The 20,457-nt window shown below is 46.9% G+C and overlaps 1 protein-coding gene across 4 annotated transcripts in view; it reads right to left on the bottom strand.

The window, feature by feature from the left end:
* The window catches only part of hectd4 (HECT domain containing E3 ubiquitin protein ligase 4), an 87,778-nt gene that overhangs the window by 12,380 nt on the left and 54,941 nt on the right, over window positions 1-20,457 (bottom strand). For all 4 annotated transcript variants that reach the window (XM_088935601.1, XM_088935602.1, XM_088935603.1 and 1 more), the window contains exons 35-61: window positions 19,599-19,752; window positions 18,556-18,836; window positions 17,608-17,797; window positions 16,464-16,545; window positions 15,263-15,465; window positions 14,848-14,983; window positions 14,023-14,205; window positions 13,458-13,622; window positions 12,932-13,101; window positions 12,578-12,693; window positions 12,004-12,107; window positions 10,632-10,793; window positions 10,361-10,509; window positions 10,113-10,192; window positions 9,749-9,912; window positions 8,937-9,174; window positions 8,341-8,477; window positions 7,698-7,824; window positions 6,640-6,777; window positions 6,253-6,389; window positions 5,520-5,680; window positions 4,949-5,130; window positions 4,259-4,464; window positions 3,661-3,791; window positions 3,043-3,248; window positions 2,735-2,914; window positions 485-1,839 (exon numbers count right to left, since the gene is read on the bottom strand). In XM_088935601.1, coding sequence (XP_088791727.1) covers window positions 485-1,839; window positions 2,735-2,914; window positions 3,043-3,248; window positions 3,661-3,791; window positions 4,259-4,464; window positions 4,949-5,130; window positions 5,520-5,680; window positions 6,253-6,389; window positions 6,640-6,777; window positions 7,698-7,824; window positions 8,341-8,477; window positions 8,937-9,174; window positions 9,749-9,912; window positions 10,113-10,192; window positions 10,361-10,509; window positions 10,632-10,793; window positions 12,004-12,107; window positions 12,578-12,693; window positions 12,932-13,101; window positions 13,458-13,622; window positions 14,023-14,205; window positions 14,848-14,983; window positions 15,263-15,465; window positions 16,464-16,545; window positions 17,608-17,797; window positions 18,556-18,836; window positions 19,599-19,752 — 5,537 coding nt within the window. The remainder of the gene's footprint in view (window positions 1-484; window positions 1,840-2,734; window positions 2,915-3,042; window positions 3,249-3,660; window positions 3,792-4,258; window positions 4,465-4,948; window positions 5,131-5,519; window positions 5,681-6,252; window positions 6,390-6,639; window positions 6,778-7,697; window positions 7,825-8,340; window positions 8,478-8,936; window positions 9,175-9,748; window positions 9,913-10,112; window positions 10,193-10,360; window positions 10,510-10,631; window positions 10,794-12,003; window positions 12,108-12,577; window positions 12,694-12,931; window positions 13,102-13,457; window positions 13,623-14,022; window positions 14,206-14,847; window positions 14,984-15,262; window positions 15,466-16,463; window positions 16,546-17,607; window positions 17,798-18,555; window positions 18,837-19,598; window positions 19,753-20,457) is intronic.

The following is a 20,457-nucleotide window of genomic DNA, read 5'->3' as shown; positions in this document are numbered from 1 at the left end:
GGCTTTGTCTGTGCACTGCGATGGTGTAGCTCATTAATAAAGCTAGAAAAGATTAGTCTGAAGAGGTAAATTATGAACTACAGCAAAACAAACATTTAAATAAACAAGATTTTATCATCTCCTCTGCTGTACAGGGGACTTCAGTACGCCAGTTATCTCACTAGATGTTGTGTTACATTGGTGCTAAATTCCCTACATTGCAATACTTTGAACTCAAGTATTTAAATTGTTTTCTTAAAGCACTGCATTTTTCTCAATGTAACCCTTGTAAGGTGTCTTGGTTAAAATAAAAAAATGGACCTGGAAAGGACACATACAATGCACACGATGGAGGGAGGTAACAGGAATATATAATATAAGCTTGAGCCATTGCTAAGCCAAGCTGCTCAGTGCTGCACTGCAACAATTCTTCATTGCTAGCTCCGTCACATTTAACGGGAAAACTATCAAAACAGAAAGCCATGCCTAAAGGTGTACGACGTACCTCAATGACAGCATACCCCTTGATGGGCCGAGCCATGACGGCATTGTTGTCCAGGGAGGTAACAGTGTACATAGAACCACCATCGGAGACAGAGGCAGTGTCCGCACTGTCCAGGGGTTCCCCCAGGCTGCCCAAGCTGCCCAGGCTGCCAGTGCTACACAGAGAGATGTCCAGGCTCTCCTGGCTGGACACAGTGTGTGGGTCCACCGCTCCCTGCTGCTGCGGAACAGCCACAGGGGCAGGAGGCAGCTCCTGATCCACCGACAGCTCGCTGGCCGTGCGAGAAACTCCTTGGGAGGAGCTGCAGATGGAAGTCTGGCTGGTGGAAGCAGAGGCGCTGACGCTCATGGCTGGCGTGACGCTACTGGAGCTGTCAGGGCTATTGCTGCCAACTGGAAAGGGCCGCTCTGGCTCAGGGATCTTGCACTCCTGGGCAGCAGTGCCAACAGCACCACACTTGGGCTTCTTGGGGTCCTCCTCCTGAAGGGGAATGTAGATCTCGTCTTTGAAGAGCCCACCGTGGGCGTTGCAGGCCCTGCGTATGGCACTCCGCACCACGCTCTCCTCCAGGTGGGTAGGGATGCCCGATATGACCAGAAGACGACTGTGGGCAGTGGGCCCCACCAGAGCCTGACAAGCATCAGTGACGGCATCGCTGGTGACCCCCAAACCCTGCGGGTCCTTGTTGGCCAGGTGCCGGAGGATCATGAGCAGGGTGAGGCCCCGATGGAACCACAACATGTCCTCCGGCTTTCCTCCACCCATATTGAGGAGGGCACTGTCACTTTCCGAAAGCCGAGACCCAGCGGAGGCGGAAGCCCTCTTCCCCGACGCGGCAGCCACGGCGGCAGCCGCGCGCTCCCGTTTCATCTTGACCTTCTTGCGCTTGGAGAGCAGGCTGGGGCTCTGGGGCGTCTGCCCAGGAGAGGAGGAAGAGGAGGAGGAGGAGTCGCTGAGGTTGGGAGCACTGCTGGAGGATAGCGCGCCCACGGTGCTACTGCCCATGTTAATAGGCAGCGTCACCTCAGCCACAGCCAGGCACACCTCCATTAGGGCATGGAAGTAGGTGGAGAAGCGGCTCTGTTCATTCCCCAAGGCCAGCCCCCCTCCGGGAGAGGGGTTTCCTCCTGCTGCCATCCAGCCCTGGGTCTCCTTGTCGTAGAGCTTCCGCAGCTCTGTCTGCAAGGCCATCAGCACCGCCAGGCAGGGGTTCAGCAGCAGGGCAATGGAGCTGGACAGCCCCGTGGGCATCTTGCGTTGCTCCAGGTGATGGATCTTGCGGAACAGTTCAGACAGCAAGTGGAAGATCAGCTCTTTGATGGAGGCGGCCAGGTCCGTGGTCCACAGCAGACCTCCTGAGATGCAGAAGGAGAAAGAGCATGCATCAAAGCATTGCACACTATGTGAAACTGGTGATCCATAAGGCATCTGCTAAATGAATAAACTGCTTCATTTCTTTATGCTTCTGTTATTCATAACCATTATTTATTGCATTTATTAATTGCCACTTGTGTTGTAACACCACCATATTGGTAACCTGCGGCCATGATCTGTGTCGACCCGTTTTGAATATCCAGATGTGATCTATTTTGTAACCTGACTGTTGCAGTATCATTGCATGCAAGCATGCCCCACATTTCTAAAAATCAGCATAACTCAGGCTTAATGCTGCAGTTCAGTTTTTAGATATCTGAAGGGTTGTCTTAAAAACTCCATGAGTTTTGTATTTGAGCACACATATCTCATATCTGACTTATCACCCCTCGTTCTCTTGAATCTTTTTCTCACTGTTCTGTTCTCTATTAATTTTTTTGATGCATATTTGTATATAAATAAACCTGAAAAAATACCTAGCAGGTTTTTTGTGTAGTGTTGAGTTAATACAGTGTAGTGTTCTGTCAATGTATGTTGACATGCACCTGGTAGTACACTGGAAGTCAATTTAGCCAAAAAAAATTACTGCTAGCATGGCAGTGGGAACAACAGTATCTATGTTACCAGAAAACTACAAAACATGATTCTGAGACAAAATGACATGCAAGGCAACATTTTATAGTAGCTACAGGAATTAGAAAGCAAAGTGACATCAGATAATTCACTGGGATGAAACCAAACACATACTGATCTTTAATCCTATCAACCCACAGCCCTTTGGGTGCTGACATATTGTACACAGGTGCTGCACAGATGCACAGACTGGTTGTTTCTACACAATGGCTTCCCACTGGCTAGCAGGGTAACACTACTTACCAAGAAGCTCCACGACCTGCAGCAGCACAGAGGCCGGGATGGTGTCAAGCTCATCCTCTGATCGCCCGTTGCCCTCGCCAAGCTTCCATGTCAACAGCTGCTCTGCAAACGCCATGGCGAGGGGGAACTCCAGGGGCAGCGAGTGTAGTACCAGCACAGCACCAGGAGGGGGAGACACGCCTGTGAACAACAACAAAAACTCTCACAGCCAATCCATTAAACGTTGGGCCACTGCTGGTCAGCGAGTTGTAAAGGCAGAAAGGGTATTTTATAAACAGCTCAGACAGACAGTCCTGGCAGACTCTCACCTAGCTTAATGTGCACCTTGTCTGTAGGGATGATGGCGGAGGGGTACTGGTTGGTGGTGGGAGGTGGGGTGAGCCCCGTGTTTGAGGGGGAAGCGTCCAGGGGGTAGCAGACTGCTTCCATGAGGTTGAGCTGCCCATTGCGGCGCACTTTGTGTCCCAGGCCATAAATCATGACTCTTGCCCATGGGGCCTTGTAAAGAGAAGAGCTGGAAAGAAACACAGAGAAGATTCAGACCTGTTGTGTTAATCCTGTTATGTCAGACTTGACAAAACGTGGACTCGTGTTCCAAAACAGTTGAAAATGCTAATCATGCTTAGGGATCTCTCACATGAACAGAAAAGAACTGGAAATGTAACCAGACTTAAGATGCAGACCTACGATCACTGTGCCTAAGAACTTAATACAGCTACAGTATTTTAACAAAGATGCAAAAAACTTAGTTTTCACTACTGTGTAAAGAAAAACAAAATGCATATACTTTAGCATATCCTCAAAATTCTATAAAAGCACAAGAGAAAAGTGTAAGTGTTGTTAAGTGTTTGGCTAGAAATAAACCGTGATATAAAAATAGCAGAGGTCCCTGGATCATTTACTGGCACAGCAGTGTGTTCACTCACTCTTTGCGGAAGCCTTGAGGGCTCTCCTTGCACGAGATCACCACAAACGCCGCCCCGGGGAAATTCACATCCATGCTGACCTTTGACTCGGAAACGGGAAACTCTTCGGAAGGAAACTGCTCTGGAGCATTCTGTAAACATTTAGGAATGTTAATAATAATTAATAATGGACTTTTTGCCACATGTTATACAATGGCAAATTAGCCCTTAATTACTAAATTAAAAAGTGGCAAACTATCATACATTGGTGTGAATATTCTTTGATGTATAGCACCATAATCCATTTATGAAAGATGTTTTATAAAATGTAACTTTGTATTATTAAATCTATAAGCCTCACCATTGCCTATGTACTTGTGAACTGTATACATGATTAATTAGGGCAATTTTGTGCCACGCAAACTATATCCTTTCTTTTTCATTTGGGTATTAAATTCTAACATGTCACTTGTAAGCAGCTCTGCTCTTTCTGTGCCTGGGCAGGAGACAGCACTCCTTGAGTTTAGACTCCAGATGACTGCTTGGGTGTTACTCCACTATCAGTTTCGCCTGCTGCTCACAGTCACGTGCAGCACCATGAACACGCTGCCTGTCTTACCTGTAGGAAAGAGCAGATCTGCTTGGTGAGGTCCAGTAAGCTCTCCTCTCCTTGGTGCAGGGCCCGTGTGATGGCCACTGTGAGCCACTCTCTGATGGGCTGAGCGTTGCCTTGGTAGAAGAGGTCAGTGGGAGAGCAGTTCTGACCCTGTATGATGTGCTGCAGGGACTGGGCCAGCAGGATGGAGCTGGAGCTGATCGTCCCGTCTGCAGAATACAACTGCAATCAGCTGGAGGAGTGGAGAAGGTCTCCAAGTCTTCTTCAAGTTTTGAAGTCAGCTTCAAAACACTCAGTTCTCTCAGGTATGATGAGACTTGGTCTGCTTTCACTAAATCTAATTAAATTTATCAGCAGCTTTTTAAAGGAATTCTGAAAAACTGTTCTCCGCTTGTACTGAATTTAACAATGCCATTTTTTAGAAATATATCAACTAAGCAATAGTAACACAATATGCTTCTAAATATAACCATGGAAGATATGCACATTTTACATAATCTGATTATTTTAATCTAATTTGCTGTAATATACAGGAAAGAATTATCTACATTATCATACAAATATTGCAGGTGATGCATTCTATAAAGAAACATAAGGATGTTTTTTGGCAGCTGGACAGAACAACTTCAACACTCATTTATGAGACGTAAATCTGAAATAGCACAGGCTACACTGGGGTTGACAGGACATCACCTGGAAGAGGGGGGGCGAGCAGCTGATTGGACAGGAGCTGCAGGTGCTCCAGCGTGATGTCCCTGATGGCAGGGATGTGGAAGAGGCGGGTGAAGGTGTGCGGAGACTTGGGGGCGAAGATGTTGAGGAGAGCCATGCGACAGTACAACCTGGCCAGGGCTCCTTCAGAGCGCAGCAGCTCCCTGCAGAAACACGGGGAGCAGAGCATGTGGGTCACTGCGCTGCCCCTGCTCCTCTCCAGTGGGAAACAAACACTGGATAACCTTAAATTCATACAACAGTCTGGGAACCAAGTCCAAATCAATCCACTTTTACATATATATATATATTTTAATTCGCAAATTTAAACTATAACAAGCTTATCTTTCACACAATGGCTCTGACAACCCACAAAATGTTCTATCTTAATGTGATGACACATGTTTTCATGTATTATTCCAGCACAGGTGAAGCCTTTCTATAGGTAATGGCGCTTCTGTGCTCCTGCCTCTGCTTCAGTACTGTGACACGTGGGCTGGACGCTCGGTGCACACTGCAGCCCCCGTGTCCAGCGGCCGGCAGCAGCCGTTACCTGTGGATCTGAATGTTGGTGCTGTCCAGAGTGACCAGCCCGTTGGCGGCTGTGCGCCTGGACCCGGCCGGTGGCCTCTCCAACATGTCGATGGGATACCAGTAGCGCACCAGCACTCCTTCGCTGCGCAGGTACGTCTCCACCTGCACCAGCTCATTCATCTAAAAAAGGCCCAGAAACCAGGAGAGTATTGGCTATCCCACCACTGGCCACTAAATGAAACAAAACATCAACGCCCTACTTCAAGACAAGCAATTTACGCTATAGGCTTACTGTGTATTTTTCCACCAAAACATATCACTGTAACACTTTGAATGCTTTAATGTCACAGACTTTTGATTGACAATAAGCCCCTCTTTTTATTTTTTTCTATAAATTTGGACATGCCAATTATTTTTGCTCCACCACCCTGAACTAGATTAGCCAGTTGCATGTCCTTGCCAAAAGCACCTGCCTGCTGGAGCCTGGACGGCCACTGTACTGCTCAGAGCTGAGAGAGCCCTGGCTGACAGACAGCACCCTGCCCCCAATGCCACTTGTGCACCATTGCTTGTGCAATCCAGTCATAGTCGGCTAGTGACATGATCCAGGCTTGAGTCAGAGGGCTCTATGTTTTTAACAAGTTTTAAACTATTGTTGCTTATATAGTTACTTAATTTGAATTTGCAATTGTCTTGAATGAAACTTGCAACCTATGGGCCGAATGGCCTCCTCTCATGGGTTTTGTACTTACTGAGTCAACATCAAGGACCACTCCATGGAGCCCGAAGGTCTTTAACATTCCTCTGATGGCGAATTTCGGCAATGCTGTTCCTCCAGTGGTGCTATTGGTGTTGTTGCTGTCTGGACAGCGGATGACCACTGTCAGCCCTAGGGAAGGGGAACAATCAACTGAATTTTCAGTATGTTATTATCTGGATGGATCTAGTGATGTGATGAGGGAAACGATAAAACAAACTGGGTAATACTGGTCTTTATATGAGCAGCCTGATTTCCTGTACAATTTTACACCATTGTGGGACTATGGGTTTGAATTTCTGAAAAGGTTGTTTACATTCTCCTGAGAAAGCTGGACTGGATGCTCTTTTGTATCTACATGGATGCCAGGAGTGATCTTTACCTTTACGAACTTTATCAATAGTGAATTTGTTGGCCTCATCTTTGATGTCTTCAATGGTGGGGAGGTACAGGTCTCTTGGAATCCCACCATTCTCCTCATAGAGAAACTCCACGGTCTGCCGAGCAATGTCCACCATACCTGCAGAGGATTCACAGACATCATGCCATTCACCCTTCCACCACACAAGTCTGGTAAATTACAGACTGCTTTCAAGCCACTTTTATTTCAGCAAATACATCTGTTCATTTAGCAGACGCGTGCATCCAAACTGTCTTACAATTGCATCCAGCCAAGATGTATACAAGTGTGCATACAACAGCACCGTAAAACAATAAAACCACAGAAAACAGCAATCTCAACCTTAAGTAAGCAGGAGGATGTTGTCCAGTGTGATGGGTTTTTTAGTGCTGCCTGACAGACAGGGAGGAACAACATGGGGCACAGTCAGTAAGAGGGGTCAGTCATGGGCCTCTGGGGTTAAGTACGACTTGAAGACATGAGTTTTCAGTTTCTCAGAGGATGGTGAGTGAGTCTCTGGCTCTGACTGTGGCAGGTAGGTCATTCCTCCACAGTGGGCCAGCATAGAGACCTTTGACCTGCAGCCCTGCAGTATCAGCCGGCCTGAGACACCAGCTCTCGGTGTCCTGGCAGTGGTCTGCAGGAATGCTGGTGCAGTCCAAATGGAGGCCCTGTAGGCTTGCACCAGTGTTTGGAATCGGATATAGGTCAATGTGGGGGATATATCTAAATACTAAATTGCGAACTCATCTGGACACCATGATATATTGTTTACCCTCATGTTAATCACCATGTCTAAGTCTTAAAATTGAGATGACTTCTGGCGCCATGAGGAAAATTAGCTGTTTTTGCACCATAGGATAGCTGGCAGAAAGACAAAGACATAAGATGGCATCCAGACAGTATAATAGTGATTACTGACAGATAGGTCACTGCTGATCATAACATGAAGAACAAACAACTCTTTGGTCAGTCCAAGCCCTGCATGGTAGCACACAGCTAACTCAAAGGCTCAAACAGACAGCTGTGCCTGAGCTCACCAAGCTGCAGCGCTCCTTTGATTTGATCCAGACCGGATTTCCTCTCGGCTTCGTTGCGGAATCGCCTGCGAATGGTTGGAAAGACCTTGGTCTCCCAGGCCTTGACTAGGAGGGCGTAGTGGTCCTCCTGCAAGAGACAGGCCTGTTTAGTTTCTTTCCACCTGGGACAGAAATACGTGGGTTTTACATGCAGGTACAGTAGCAAAAACAAACTAAACACACAAAATAAGAAGCACTGATAGAAGAGGCTACTTTATGCCGACACATCATTTACATCTTTTAGACAAGATGGGGAAGCAAGTAAAAAGGTTAACAAAATTATATGATATATTGTTGGAAGCAAGTGATGTTATGTTCAAATAATGTATAAGTCAGGCTCATTCAGAATACTGTATACAAGTTTGGTCAGTACTTCACAGAAAAATTGCTGCGCTGAATCAGTCCAGAGAAGAACAACCAGACACAGTCCAATGCTTGAAGGACTGTCCAACACTGACTGGCTGAATGACCTGAACCTTTTAAAACTTCAACAGAGAAGATTATGAAGGGGCCCAGTCAAAATCCTTTTGTAACGTGGCATCCAAACTCCACACCACCACTGGTGCACCACATTTATTACGGCTAGCCCCCGAGAGTCACTCACCCTCGGGATATCGTCATCTTCGTCATCGTCGCTTTCGTCGTCGGCGATGGGAGGGGGGTGGGGGTCCGGCCCCGAGGTGATGAGGTTCTCGTAGCTCAGCTCCAGCTTGTAGTGGCAGGAGTCGCCACTGTTGTACTCTGCAGGACAGGAGACAGGGTCAACCTTTCACAGACTTCCACAGATAGCAGGCAGAGGGCAAACAGAAATGCTGACACAGACCGGTAAACTTTAAACTGCTACCCCTTGATGAGGGAGTTTGTTAGTTACCAAACTAAATCGATAATCAATGACTCCTGGATATGTTCAGACTACACTGGTTGTAGTTATAACTCTGGTACCACTTTACATCAGGAAGCAGCAGGATGGCAGTGTGGTTGCCCAGGAATGGCAGACAGGGCGCAGACTGTTACATCACATCAACTGCAAACGCTCTTCACAGCTGACAGACTGACTATCGACTTAGCCTCACCTCAGATAATGAGCAACACAATGATACACCCACAGAGATTTGCAATATCCTGCTCTGAACTGTTCTGTACTTCTAACACCAGAAAGAACCCCTAGGTTTTCAGAAGTTATCAAAATGTGGAACAGACGTTGCAGGGCAGTGGCGACCGCGGCGATCCTGCAGGGCGGTCCGTGTGACCCCGAGTCAGATGCCACGCTGGCGCCGGCATCGTTGTCGCTGTCGGAGGCCATCGCAAAGGGCAGCGCCTCGAAGTTGGCACTGATCTCCTCGGCCAGGTCAATGCACATGTCTGCCGCATTCCGATGCGCCTGGCCCTCAGCGTAGGCGAACGGGCGGCACCCGAAGTTGGCGCGGATTTTGGTGTTCTGGAGCAGAAGAAATAACCATTTTTACGATTAAAAAAACATATGAAAACATGAAAGTGTGTATAAGAACCAGGAAAGAGGTTAATGTGACTCCTTTCCCCCACTCACTCCTACAGTGAAATATGACATTGTGCCGTTTGACTCCTTCCTGTCCGGAGCGGTGGAGTTTGCTGCATGTCAGAAGATGAGCGCCAGTAGGCGAGCCAGAGGAAAACGCAAACAACTGGCGAGTCCATGTCGGGTGGCTGTATAATAAATCCTAAATTATCAGTGTGGATTTACGATGTACTACCGTTGTGCCATATTTGATTCACATTACATAGAACTGCACTCTGAGCTTTAACACTGCACTAAAGCAACTCTGATGAACAGGCTAGAAAGTGACATCATAACGATATGATCTTCCTCAGCTGCAACTACCGCCACCCCGAGCAATTCTGAAATTGACCCATGCAATTCTTTTCCTACAGCTGGTCGTGGAAGTGAACGAATGTGAACAGATGAGACAACAGGACGTTAAACTTTCAGCGCTCCTGAGCATTTCCTGAGCAGCCAGGCATGTCCCGTCACCAACCTTCTTCTGAATGTGTACCAGCGGCCACATGCCCCCGGACACGTCCTCCAGGAAGGGGGCCAGGCGCTGACCGCAGTAGGTGAAGTAGACCCTGCCCTTGGCGGCCTGCCCCGGGGGAGGGGGTGTCCCTTCGGAGCGCTCCCAGCCAATCCCTGCAACGTCACCTGAGGGGAGGGGCAGACCGTCAGACCACCCCCTTCCCCTTGGAGAGCACATTTCCGAAGCAAACGTTTCTTTGGATCCCAAGCTGAGAGCCCCTGCTTTCACCTTACTTTCAACTGCTGACGCCTATTCCAGTTTCAGTGAGAACTGAGAAACTGGACCTGCACTGAAGCACCAAAAGGGAAATGGCAGAGCTTCTTACCAGGGACAAGAGCCACATCCAGCCTCACACTTTTCCACTGCAGCAGGCTGGAGCCGTTGTAGTGCACCGCCCTTCCATTGCTGCAACAGAGCAACAGATACCGCCATGATGACAAGTGCCTGCCCACAGCCACTGGGTTTTTAACAGTCAGTCAAAACCCAGAGCAGATTCGAACTTTTCCCATCAGATCTAAGTTCGAGAAAGACGCCTCTGGTGTCTACTTCGCACTAATTCACATCGGCACCCACTTGTGGAAAAGGCAGGTGCCCACGGGATTTGTCCAGGCGCCATCTCTCTTCTCAGCTTCAGTAGCAAAGCCAAAGGACACAATGGGTCCGCTGTCGTCATCTGAATCTCCATAGGAAACGATCTCGATCTCCCAGTAGAAAGAAGGAGCCTGGCAGGATACAAGCAGACAAGCACCACAGCTGAGCCAGAGCTTGCCTGCAAGTGGTCAAGTCCCCTCCCCTTGTTCCAAGCTAAAGCTGGGCACCTTCAAGTCAGCGCCCTGCTGCTCACCTGAACGGGGACGGGGGAGGTGGCATAGATGAAGGTGCCGCGGGGAAGGCCCCCTCCGGCGCTGGGGTCAGCCAGGAAAGTGACGGAGGTCAGGCGAGAGGAGAACATGCAGGCGCGCACCGGGGGGAACACGCGAGACGGGCTCCACGTGATCTCCTTGGGCTGCGAAGACACCAGACAGGGAAATCTGGACATGTTCACAACGGCAGCACACCTGCAGTTCTCTACATGGCTCTTGAGCATCCGTAAAACCGAGCTGTTTTTTTTAAAACTCTTTTCATTAACAGTAATATTCTCACAATTGACCGGATGGGAATCAGTGAAGACAACACTGAGATGGTTCGCCCCTTGTTTGGAATAGGAAGAATTACTTGTGTTGTAATTACTTAAGTGTTGAACAAAAACTCTGTTTCTTAATGAGACTGATCTTATCTACTTGTTTGTATAGACTGGTCAGAAGTGTGGGGTCGCTACGACAATCACACAGGAACAAAACCACAAGAATCAGCACCCACTTCAATTTTAAAGTATCTGGGGTTATTGTCAAATTCAGCACATGCTGTTATATAACTTTGATTATATTTTTTGGTGCAGCATGTACATGCACAAAGTCAGGGCAGCAAACAAACTTGTGAAAACAGGGAAGCAGTAAGCGCCCTAAGGAATTAATAGGTAAAATGCAATAAATGAAATGCATAAAAATGAAATTAATTATTTATTAAAACAATTTGTAACATTTGGTTGAATACATAAACCATAGATTAGAAAATTCATCTTATGCATTTTTAAAAAGCATGCAGAGCGCGATCTGGGTACAGAACAGTCTTCAAGATACTGTATTTCGTATGACTGAAATATAATTGCATTGCCTCAAGTGACTTCGCAAGCACACCAGAAAAAAAAAGTAGATGCTGTTGTGGTTTTAAGAATGACATTCCTTCACTTCTACAAAGTGTCCAAACCACACTGGCTAATCAGGCCAGAGCTTTTCCTGATTTCTGTGGGCTTGAATGGACTACAGTGCCCCCCTCTGCTGATCCAGTGCAGGGGACATCCCCAAGCAATGCAGGGCCCCACTTACAGAACTGGGAGAGCTGGAGCAAACAGTACAGCACCTCATTCAAGGTACAATAGCGGGGGCTTGAACCCAAGACCCAAGTTATGAGACCAGAATGCTGCCACTATGGTCCACTGCCCTCCCATACCCATCCGCCGCATATTCTGTACAGTCTGAACAAATGAGTAGAATATCTGGAACGGATCCTTCTCCAGGATAGCGGATGTCAAAACGCATTGCAGGTATTTTAAGAAAACGAGTTTTATTTGGATATGTGTCAACTCGAGCCAGTGGCGAAATGCAGGTTCCTCTCACCTGCGTCCTGTCGGTCTGAAGAGGAGGAGGAGGGGGGCGTGCGCAGTCACGATACAGCATCCGGACTCTCTCACACTGAGCCTCCACCACACTCAGCCTCTCTCCTGGGAATCAAACGACTGCTCAGTTACTGGTTATTACCCCCTCTCTGCCAGCCTGTCTTTACACAAATCTAGATATGTCATGAAAAATGAAACCAGAGCACACCGTACTGATAAGCCCCTGTTAGGGTAGAACTGGTCTATAGTTGCTAAATCACTTGACAGCTTATTTAGCTCTATGGGCTACCAAAAAAATGTTAGGTCCACTTCCGTGGTTTCAATTTTCATTTAACCGTGCCTCAACGTGAGCACAGATACCTACCAAGCAGAAGTGAATACCGCAGGTGAGTTACACAATTACAGTAAGCAGCTACTTACAATCTGCAAATCTGCAGGCACTTTGTGGCCTTTCAACATGAGAAAAAAGACACTAACAGTGAGGTACCAGGGTGGCGGACAGTTCTGTGTACTGTACCGGTGCGCGGAGAGAGAGAGGGGCCGAGTTCTGTCACCCGCAGAGTGCAGACACTCACCAGGGCTGCACTCCTGGGCCACGAGGTTGAGCACCTCCACGGCAGCAGGGCACTGCTGTATAAACTCCTCGCAGAAGGAGCTGTCCTCCAGGAGCTGCGCCATCACCAGACAGGCCCTGGGGCACACAGAACAGAGAGCATGAGGGCCGGTCAGACGACATTTAATCAAGAGATGACAGCGGCAAATTAAAAATGTTACTATCCGAGCGCCAGCAAAGAAACGTTTGTTTTATTTTAGGAACAATATCAAACAATCTGTGGATTAAAGGAGCCCTGTGCTTGGACTAATAGCACATAGTTACAATGGTCAAAGTTAAACTGCAACTAGCTCTACTGTTCTGAGGGAGAACTCACCTGGTTCTGATCTCTGCCAGGAGGCGAACAGCAGCCATGACAGGGCTGGAGCCGTCTCCAGAGGCAGGCAGGGAGGTGTGAATCGACAGGCTGCCCTCCTGTGGCAGCAGCATGGACTGCACCGCCTGAACCACCTTCTCTGTGATGGACAGCTTGTACAGCGGCAGAGCCTACAAGAGCACACACTGACATCATTTACAGGAGCCGGGGGGGTGACACCTCCTAGTTTAAATGTGCAACCATCAAGACCCATTCGTTTTCAATTTTAGAATGGCCGCTCATCTTCTGACACACTACAAGTTCAACAGAGATGCACAGGAGATTCAGAGCTGTCTGGAAGAGTCCCTCACTGATGTCACTGACAGCCTGCAGGGGGTGCTGTTTCTCTGCATGTCTTTTCATGAGAAAATCAGTCTAAAATACTGTGAACCTTTTGAAAAGTAGGAATATGTTATTTACAAAGGAACATTCCCGTGCAGAAACAGCTTTACGTTGCACTTCCTGAGAGCATGCAGACGAGAATCACCTCTGATCGGGGGGTGCAGAGACGGGATATTGGGACAGTCAGAACGTCAGAGGCCTTGCAGTCCTTCCTGTAGTCCGAGGAGGGGAACTTCACGGTGGCGATGCCTTCCTGCTCGTTGATGGACATTACAACACCCACGCTGCCCAGGATGCCCTTGCCCACCACCTGTGGGACAGCAGGAGAATAGGCCGAGCCAGGGAGTGGCTGTCACTCATTGCTTTTACTAATGACTGAAATTCAAAAACATGGATGAGCCGCTTTTTTCAGGAATGATTTTTTACATTCCTTTACAGATTTGATAATTAATGAAGCTTTGAACCAATGCATTAAGTATTAAAGAATAACTCATCATAAAGTAATAAAACTATGTACGCTAAACCAGAAATGTTCATTTTTTTCCCCACTGCAGTCCTAAAAATAAATTCTAAAGGATTTATTTCAGCAGTTTAGAGAAGTTTAGAAAACATGCACAATCTGCATACTGTGGTAAATCAATGTTGATTAAACATTAAACCATGTAGTCTTAAACCACTAAGACGTAAGTGGCGCAGCTGCTCGATCTCACCTGGACTTCCGACCCAATCTTGATGGTCTCCTTGAATCCTCCCAGGGCGCACAGAGCTGCCACAGCCTGGCGAGCCGTGGCCTGCAGCCTGGCCAGCTTCCGGCCGCTGCTGCTGCCGTTCTCCAGGATGCTCTCCGCAAACTTTCCCAGCTGGGGGATGTACATCAGAGCCCGAGAGAGCACCTGTCGACAGCACAGACACACGCTGGATCCACTGCAGCGGGAGCCAGCCCTGGCACCGGCACCACTTGGCAGCGACGTGTTTGTTGAACATTCCCAATACACGACGAGGAGCAATAGAAAAGAGGCCACAGTGTGCCTCTTGCACACCGCTCGACCAGTTGCTGGTCACTCAGAAACCATCAGGAAACACCCTGGGATTTTGACCACAGAGAGTCAGGACCTCGGTTTTACGTCTCATCCGAAGGACGGCGCCTGTTTACAGTATAGTGTCCCCGTCACTATACTGGGGCATTAGGACCCACATGGACCACAGGGTGAGCGCCCCCCGCTGGCCCCACTAACAACCCAGCAGCAGCCTTAGTTTTTCCCAGGAGGTCTCCCATCCAGGTACTGACCAGGCTCACACCTGCTTAGCTTCAGTGGGTTGCCAGTTGTGAGTTGCAGAGTGATATGGCTGCTGGGTATGACTGATGGGACATAAGGATTAAATGGGTAGGAGAGTTACATTTTAAGGAAAGGTACTATAGAATGTTTGGAAATAGATTCCACAATTCATCCATCAGTAACCCATGCACCCTGTTTTTCATGAATTGTGCGACTGTTTTGAACACGACAACGACATGCCATTCAGCTGGTGATGACCTTTTCGGCAGTGCTTGTCCAGATCTGGGCGGTGTTGGACTCTGGCGCTGTGAGGAGCCCGTGCAGCAGGGCGATCACCTCCGCCGCCATGCTGTTGGCCACATGGCCGCTGATGAAGGGTCTGACTGGATCCGACCTGCAGAGAGCAAGGCCTCTTTCACACGTGGAAAAATAAAGGTAGCAGTCATGTGCCTCTGTCCTAGGACAGCTAGTCCACAGTTCAAGTGTTTTACCAAACCCCAAACGGGAGTATCCTCACAGAAGAACAGGCAGAACACTTGGCAGACAATTGTAAAGAAACACAATAAAATGAAACTTGCAAAACCAGTCTGATGATTAAATGTCTGTTTATGGAATGGAAATGCACTTTGCAAACTAAGCTTTGCCAGGTCCTGTCTTTTGAGCCCTTTCTCACCTTGCCAGTTCAGTGTTTCTCTCTCTGCAAATAGCAGTCTGGGCTGTTTTCTTCTTGTCCCCAGTGGACAGCCCGCTGGCGTTCTCCTGGCTGAGGGTCTCCACGGGCGGCCCCACGCTGACTATCAGCCCCGACTGTGCCCACTTGGTGGCCTTGCGCAGGGCTGCTGCTGCCTCCTCTGTGATGACCTCACAGTGACCACTCTACAACACAGAGCCATGAGAGCACTGCTGGACAAGCTCGCAGATGGGACCCCTGCTGGAATGCTTTTTTAGTGCCTGAAGCAAAACAAGTACTAGGGGACATCCTTAAGGGTTTGCCTGTAGTGTAACTCTGAGGCCCTTGTTAAAACTGTTTAATTGCAACTTGGGTCAACACTAGGCAGATCTGAAAATGTAAGATTAGATATGGATTTTGCTCTTTAGAGTAGAGGGGATTAAATAGATTGAAAACTAATGATAAGACTTGACTAAAAATGTAATTTATTTGCTTTTCATTGATTCTCCTACAGGAAAGGTGTGTAAGCATTCCCCCACCTTCCACTGAAACAATGATACTTCTAAGCTAAAATAAATGTTTTCAGGATCATTGGGCTGAAACGCCATCCAAAGAAAAACTATTATTCATTAAAGCAGTGCCCTAGCTCACAGTGTCCAAGCACTTACAGCTTTGCCAAGTAGTGCACACAAATTCCACTGAACACGAATCATTTCTTGGACTGGCGCCTGATAAAATATTCCAGCAAACCCACTTCTTGAGTCTCAATACAGATACTTTTCCTGCTTTCCAGAAGGCCAGAACCCGTGACCTTATCTACATAACCTGGCCGGATGCTGGTGCCTTAAATCCAGCAAAAGGTGGCATCATAATGATCACCTCCTCTCCTGCTTTTCTGTGAATGGTCTACCTTGTATGTTCACTTACACGTCTCCAAAATTTATCAAAAAAGACTTTAAATTCCCTAATAAACATAAGTAGAAAACATAGACAAAGAACTTAAGTGCAAATCTTTAAGATGTACAACAGAACTCATTTAGGAAAATTTCTTTCTGATTTTCATGTTACTATAGGTTTACAATTGATATTTTATTCATTCAGAATGTTATAATGTACAGTCTCTGACTCATTGCATTGAGAAGAGGTGCAATCATCGGTACTATCTGGAGCCCTAGGACCTGCTGTCTACCTGTGCCCTGCTCACCTTGGTCATGTCTCTGTCCATCTTCACCACTTTCTCCATGTTGGCCCCTGTGCCCAGGCGGAAGGGCCGGCCCTCTGAGCTACTGCAGAGCAGCATGGGACAGAAAAAGAAAAACATAGGCTGAGACTTTAAAAACACACTGAGCGTTCTCAAACCACTGCAGGACTGGTGAACGTTACACATATCTCCCAAGCCAAAAGTTCCCCTCATCATTTTCTGAGAGTACTTTAACAGGTTGCAAAATTTAATGAATGCAACTGTTTCAAAACTGAAATTGATATTTTTGGGTAACTACAGTGAAACATTGTGGCTCCCCTCACTGGACAAGGATGATATGAATTACATTTACAGTACCTTGTTTAATAAGCTAATCCTGGATACAAAGGTGCACTTACTGGAAGCACACTATTTGACCTCTAAGCAGTAGTTCTCCCAAAAGGGAGGCCAACTGTTAGTCAAAGGAGTTCACAGACAGGTTAAGAAAAAAAAACCAATAAAACTGACCGTTTTTGCGTGACATTTTTGTCAGCCAGAATAGACTAAGCACTGCTGCCTTAAAATACATACATAGTGTAAATGAATGAATGTCAATAAAGCATTTAAAGCACTGAGCAAAGAAATTAAAGAATGGTCTGATATACAAGTAGTTAGCTTTTGGTTGACTGAATTAAAGGCTAGGAATAATCATATTACTTTATGTAATCAAAGGGGAGGTAGAAGTTCTTACAAATTACTTAGCTGGGATGACTTAAGCACATCATCTTAATCATGGATCCACATTTCCATAGAATAATGAGGTGTTAAGGAAACACTTTTTTCTTTTCAGACCAGACCCCTTAGCATGAAATAGGTGTGTAGAAAAATACAAACTTGTACTGTCCAAAAGTAAACTCGTACTTTCATATTTAACAGAAAAAAGCATAGGATCCAAGTGATAAATTGACTGCTTACATTTCTGAAGTGTTTTTCATCTCAAAGCAGTTCACCTACAGAAGGGGACACTTCACCCATCACTGAGGTTCTCAATGGCTTAAACTGCAGTGAGGGTGACTTGGCACAGTTATCTCTGCTGGGGTGGAAGTGTAACTCTACTGCTTGCACTGCTGGAGACTCCAAGGCCTCTCTGGGTCCGCAGACTCCCTACCTGAGCAGCGGCTGCAGCACCTCATGGGAAGACTGGTCTTCCCGCTTGTGGATGAAGATGGACAGCTTGCCGTCCACGGCCTCCCCCTCCTCCCCCGCGTCCTTCTCCACCTTCAGGGAGCTCTTCGGGCTGGCGCGCGTCAGGCTGGTGTCGGGCTCTGAAGAGCTGGGCGACAGCAGCGTCTGGCAGCCTTCGCAACGAAAACCGAATTACACACCGCAACTGCGGCAAGGCCCAGGCAAACAGCAGCAGTCCCCTGAGTTCAGGACTGCCGGCACGTCCACCATGGGGAACAAGGCTCACAATGAAGCGGTTTCCGCTCACTCTGAGTACTGCACCTTTTAGAAAACAAATACTAGACTGGGGAAAAACGAGTGTGAGTTTGAACAGCAGTCTTGTGAATACATCTAGATAAAGAATGCACGTAGAATTAAGTAACCACTTTGCCAGAAGTTGCAGACCACAAAAACAAATAAAAAGTGCTTCAATGGTAACCTTTGACTGCCAAGTATCAGTACCAAAGGTTAGTTCCAACTCAATTATAATCATCAGCTGAATATTGTTTTTGCCAACTCCATAACACGCCTTGTGTTAATTTCACCTTAGATTTCTCTAAGTTCAAGTTTTGGTTGCACAGAACACATCAACTTACAAGATGAACTTAAACGGGTTAAGAGCACAAAACACATAAAGAATACTTTAGGTGCTGCCTTACTACGTAAGGAGATCTACGCAGCTGAATCCTGGTCCACACAACAGTGCCGACACAAGCAAAGCTAACATTATTAGGGATTTAATTGTAATACTATGTAGCTCAAGTCAATGCAGCTAAAGGCATTTGTCATCACTTTGGATCTGTGCATTTCAAAACCAGACATATGGTGAAACTGCGTAAGATACAAGGATTCTGCGCTTCTCATTTTAGCATAAGCTAAGGCGTCTCCCCACCTGGCACCACGTAGTCCGCCAACTTGGCCAGCAGCAGGGACGCGATTTTGGAGGCCGGATCGCTGGAGTCTTCCTGCTCGTTGTCCAGGGTGTGAATGGAGTAGCTCCACGGGGGCAGCTCCACGTTCCCACAGTCCTCCACGCTCATGAGGGGCAGGGCAGCCCGGCAGAGCTGCAGGATGATGAGGACCAGCTTGGGGGAGGGGCGCTGGTCCAGCAGCAGAGACAGCAGCTTGGACACGCAGGCCGGCTGGCTCAGGATGGCCTTCCCAATGTGACTCCTGAAACACAAATCCATCGGAACACCTCATATAGACCGCCCCATTGAAGGAAAATGCATTTTAGATGTGTTGCAAGAAATGTTTGAAGCTGTAGATATGTTCCAGTATTTACAGATCGTATGCACAAGCAGCAAATGCAAGCAGAGTAAAGAATGCTACTCTTGAAGATGCCAAAACCAAAATGAAAGCTGTAACCATATTAAAAAAAACAAGATTTTCATGTCACGGGAAACAAAAAGTCAGTCTGACCAAGCTTGAGATGAATAAGATCTTGCCTGAAAACCTACTGTTCAGCACTTAATCATCAAAGCATTTGGACCTATTTGCTGCAGTTATTTTTTCTTATGTTTTAATGTTGAATAACATGAGCTTTTGCTGTTGTGAAGCTTTAAACCAGTTCTGATTAACATTTCTTATTATCCACGCCGTCTGCACTGGCCCTTGCCCACTTGGCCACTCCCACAGGACAGACTCCCAAGAGCTTCTGTTCAGAGCACAGGGAGAGCCCAGTCCAGAGGCTGTGGGTTTGAACCTGGGCCAGTCGTCCATTGGGATCCTTAGCGCTGCTGTTAGGGCTGCGCACTCAAGAGAATAAAAGTACACAGATGACCCGAGAGCCCGTTTCGGAGAACGCATGCATGCTGTACTTTACCCTTGAGTGTCAGTAGGAGTGCTGAGATGAAATTAATAAAATTGGCAAATTCAAATTTAAAGACAAATAAGTGCAGCCCAAGAGGCCATCAGCCGCTGAGACATCAGTACCTGGACAAGTCATTCAGAAGGCTGAGCACATCCTGCAGGGCGTCATTTCCAGCTGCCTGGTTCCCACAACACTCTGTGGCCCGAGCCAAATGATTGGTCAGCAGGCTGGAGACTTGACGGGCCAACCCAGAATGCACTGCGTCTGTGGACCCTCCTTTGGAATAAAAAGCGACAGCATCACCGCTGGATTATTAACTTCCACCCTGCACCGCATGAATTTCAGATCGAACCACTTCATTTCTTCACGGTTTATTCTACTCCCTTTTCTATTATTACAATAACCATCAAAGTAATTTAGAAAAATATTGTATAATCTGTACAATTTCTCTATGGGCACTGTTTCAGCTATCATTTTCATTTATAAAACAATTTGATGCCTTAAATATTGTGCTTTCATTCAAGTGCCATGCATGTCCTTCTCCACATTCTGGGCTAATTCATATATCACTTTACTCCAACATAACATCTTGACCTGATCTTCTGTGCCTTGCCCGTTTCATAATACCTATAAAATATATGGATTGAACAAAAAAGTATTTTTTAGGAAAACCATTTCTAAAGTAGGGCTATAAAGTCAAGTCTGCTTGGATGCTTTACTGCTTAAAAGTAGGCAAAAAATGTAATGAAGGAAATCAGTAGAAATTGTGGATTAATTGTGGACTCGAGGTTTCATTCATGTTAAGCATCCTGGTCTTCCTCTGTCTTAAGCCAACACCCAATACTAACTACTACTTCTAAATCATGCATAATAAAATACATATATACGTGTGCAGACATGTAGAGTTGAATTAATGTAAGGTTAAGTAAAAGTACCAAATGATTTTTTTTCTGGAGATTTTTGAAGACTAGCAAAATTTCC

Source organism: Atractosteus spatula, chromosome 17 (assembly GCF_055471065.1).
Source record: "Atractosteus spatula isolate fAtrSpa1 chromosome 17, fAtrSpa1.hap1, whole genome shotgun sequence".
Classification (NCBI taxonomy): domain Eukaryota; kingdom Metazoa; phylum Chordata; class Actinopteri; order Semionotiformes; family Lepisosteidae; genus Atractosteus; species Atractosteus spatula.
The sequence above is the reverse complement of the archived record's forward strand: the minus strand, read 5'-3'. Positions and strand labels throughout refer to the sequence as shown.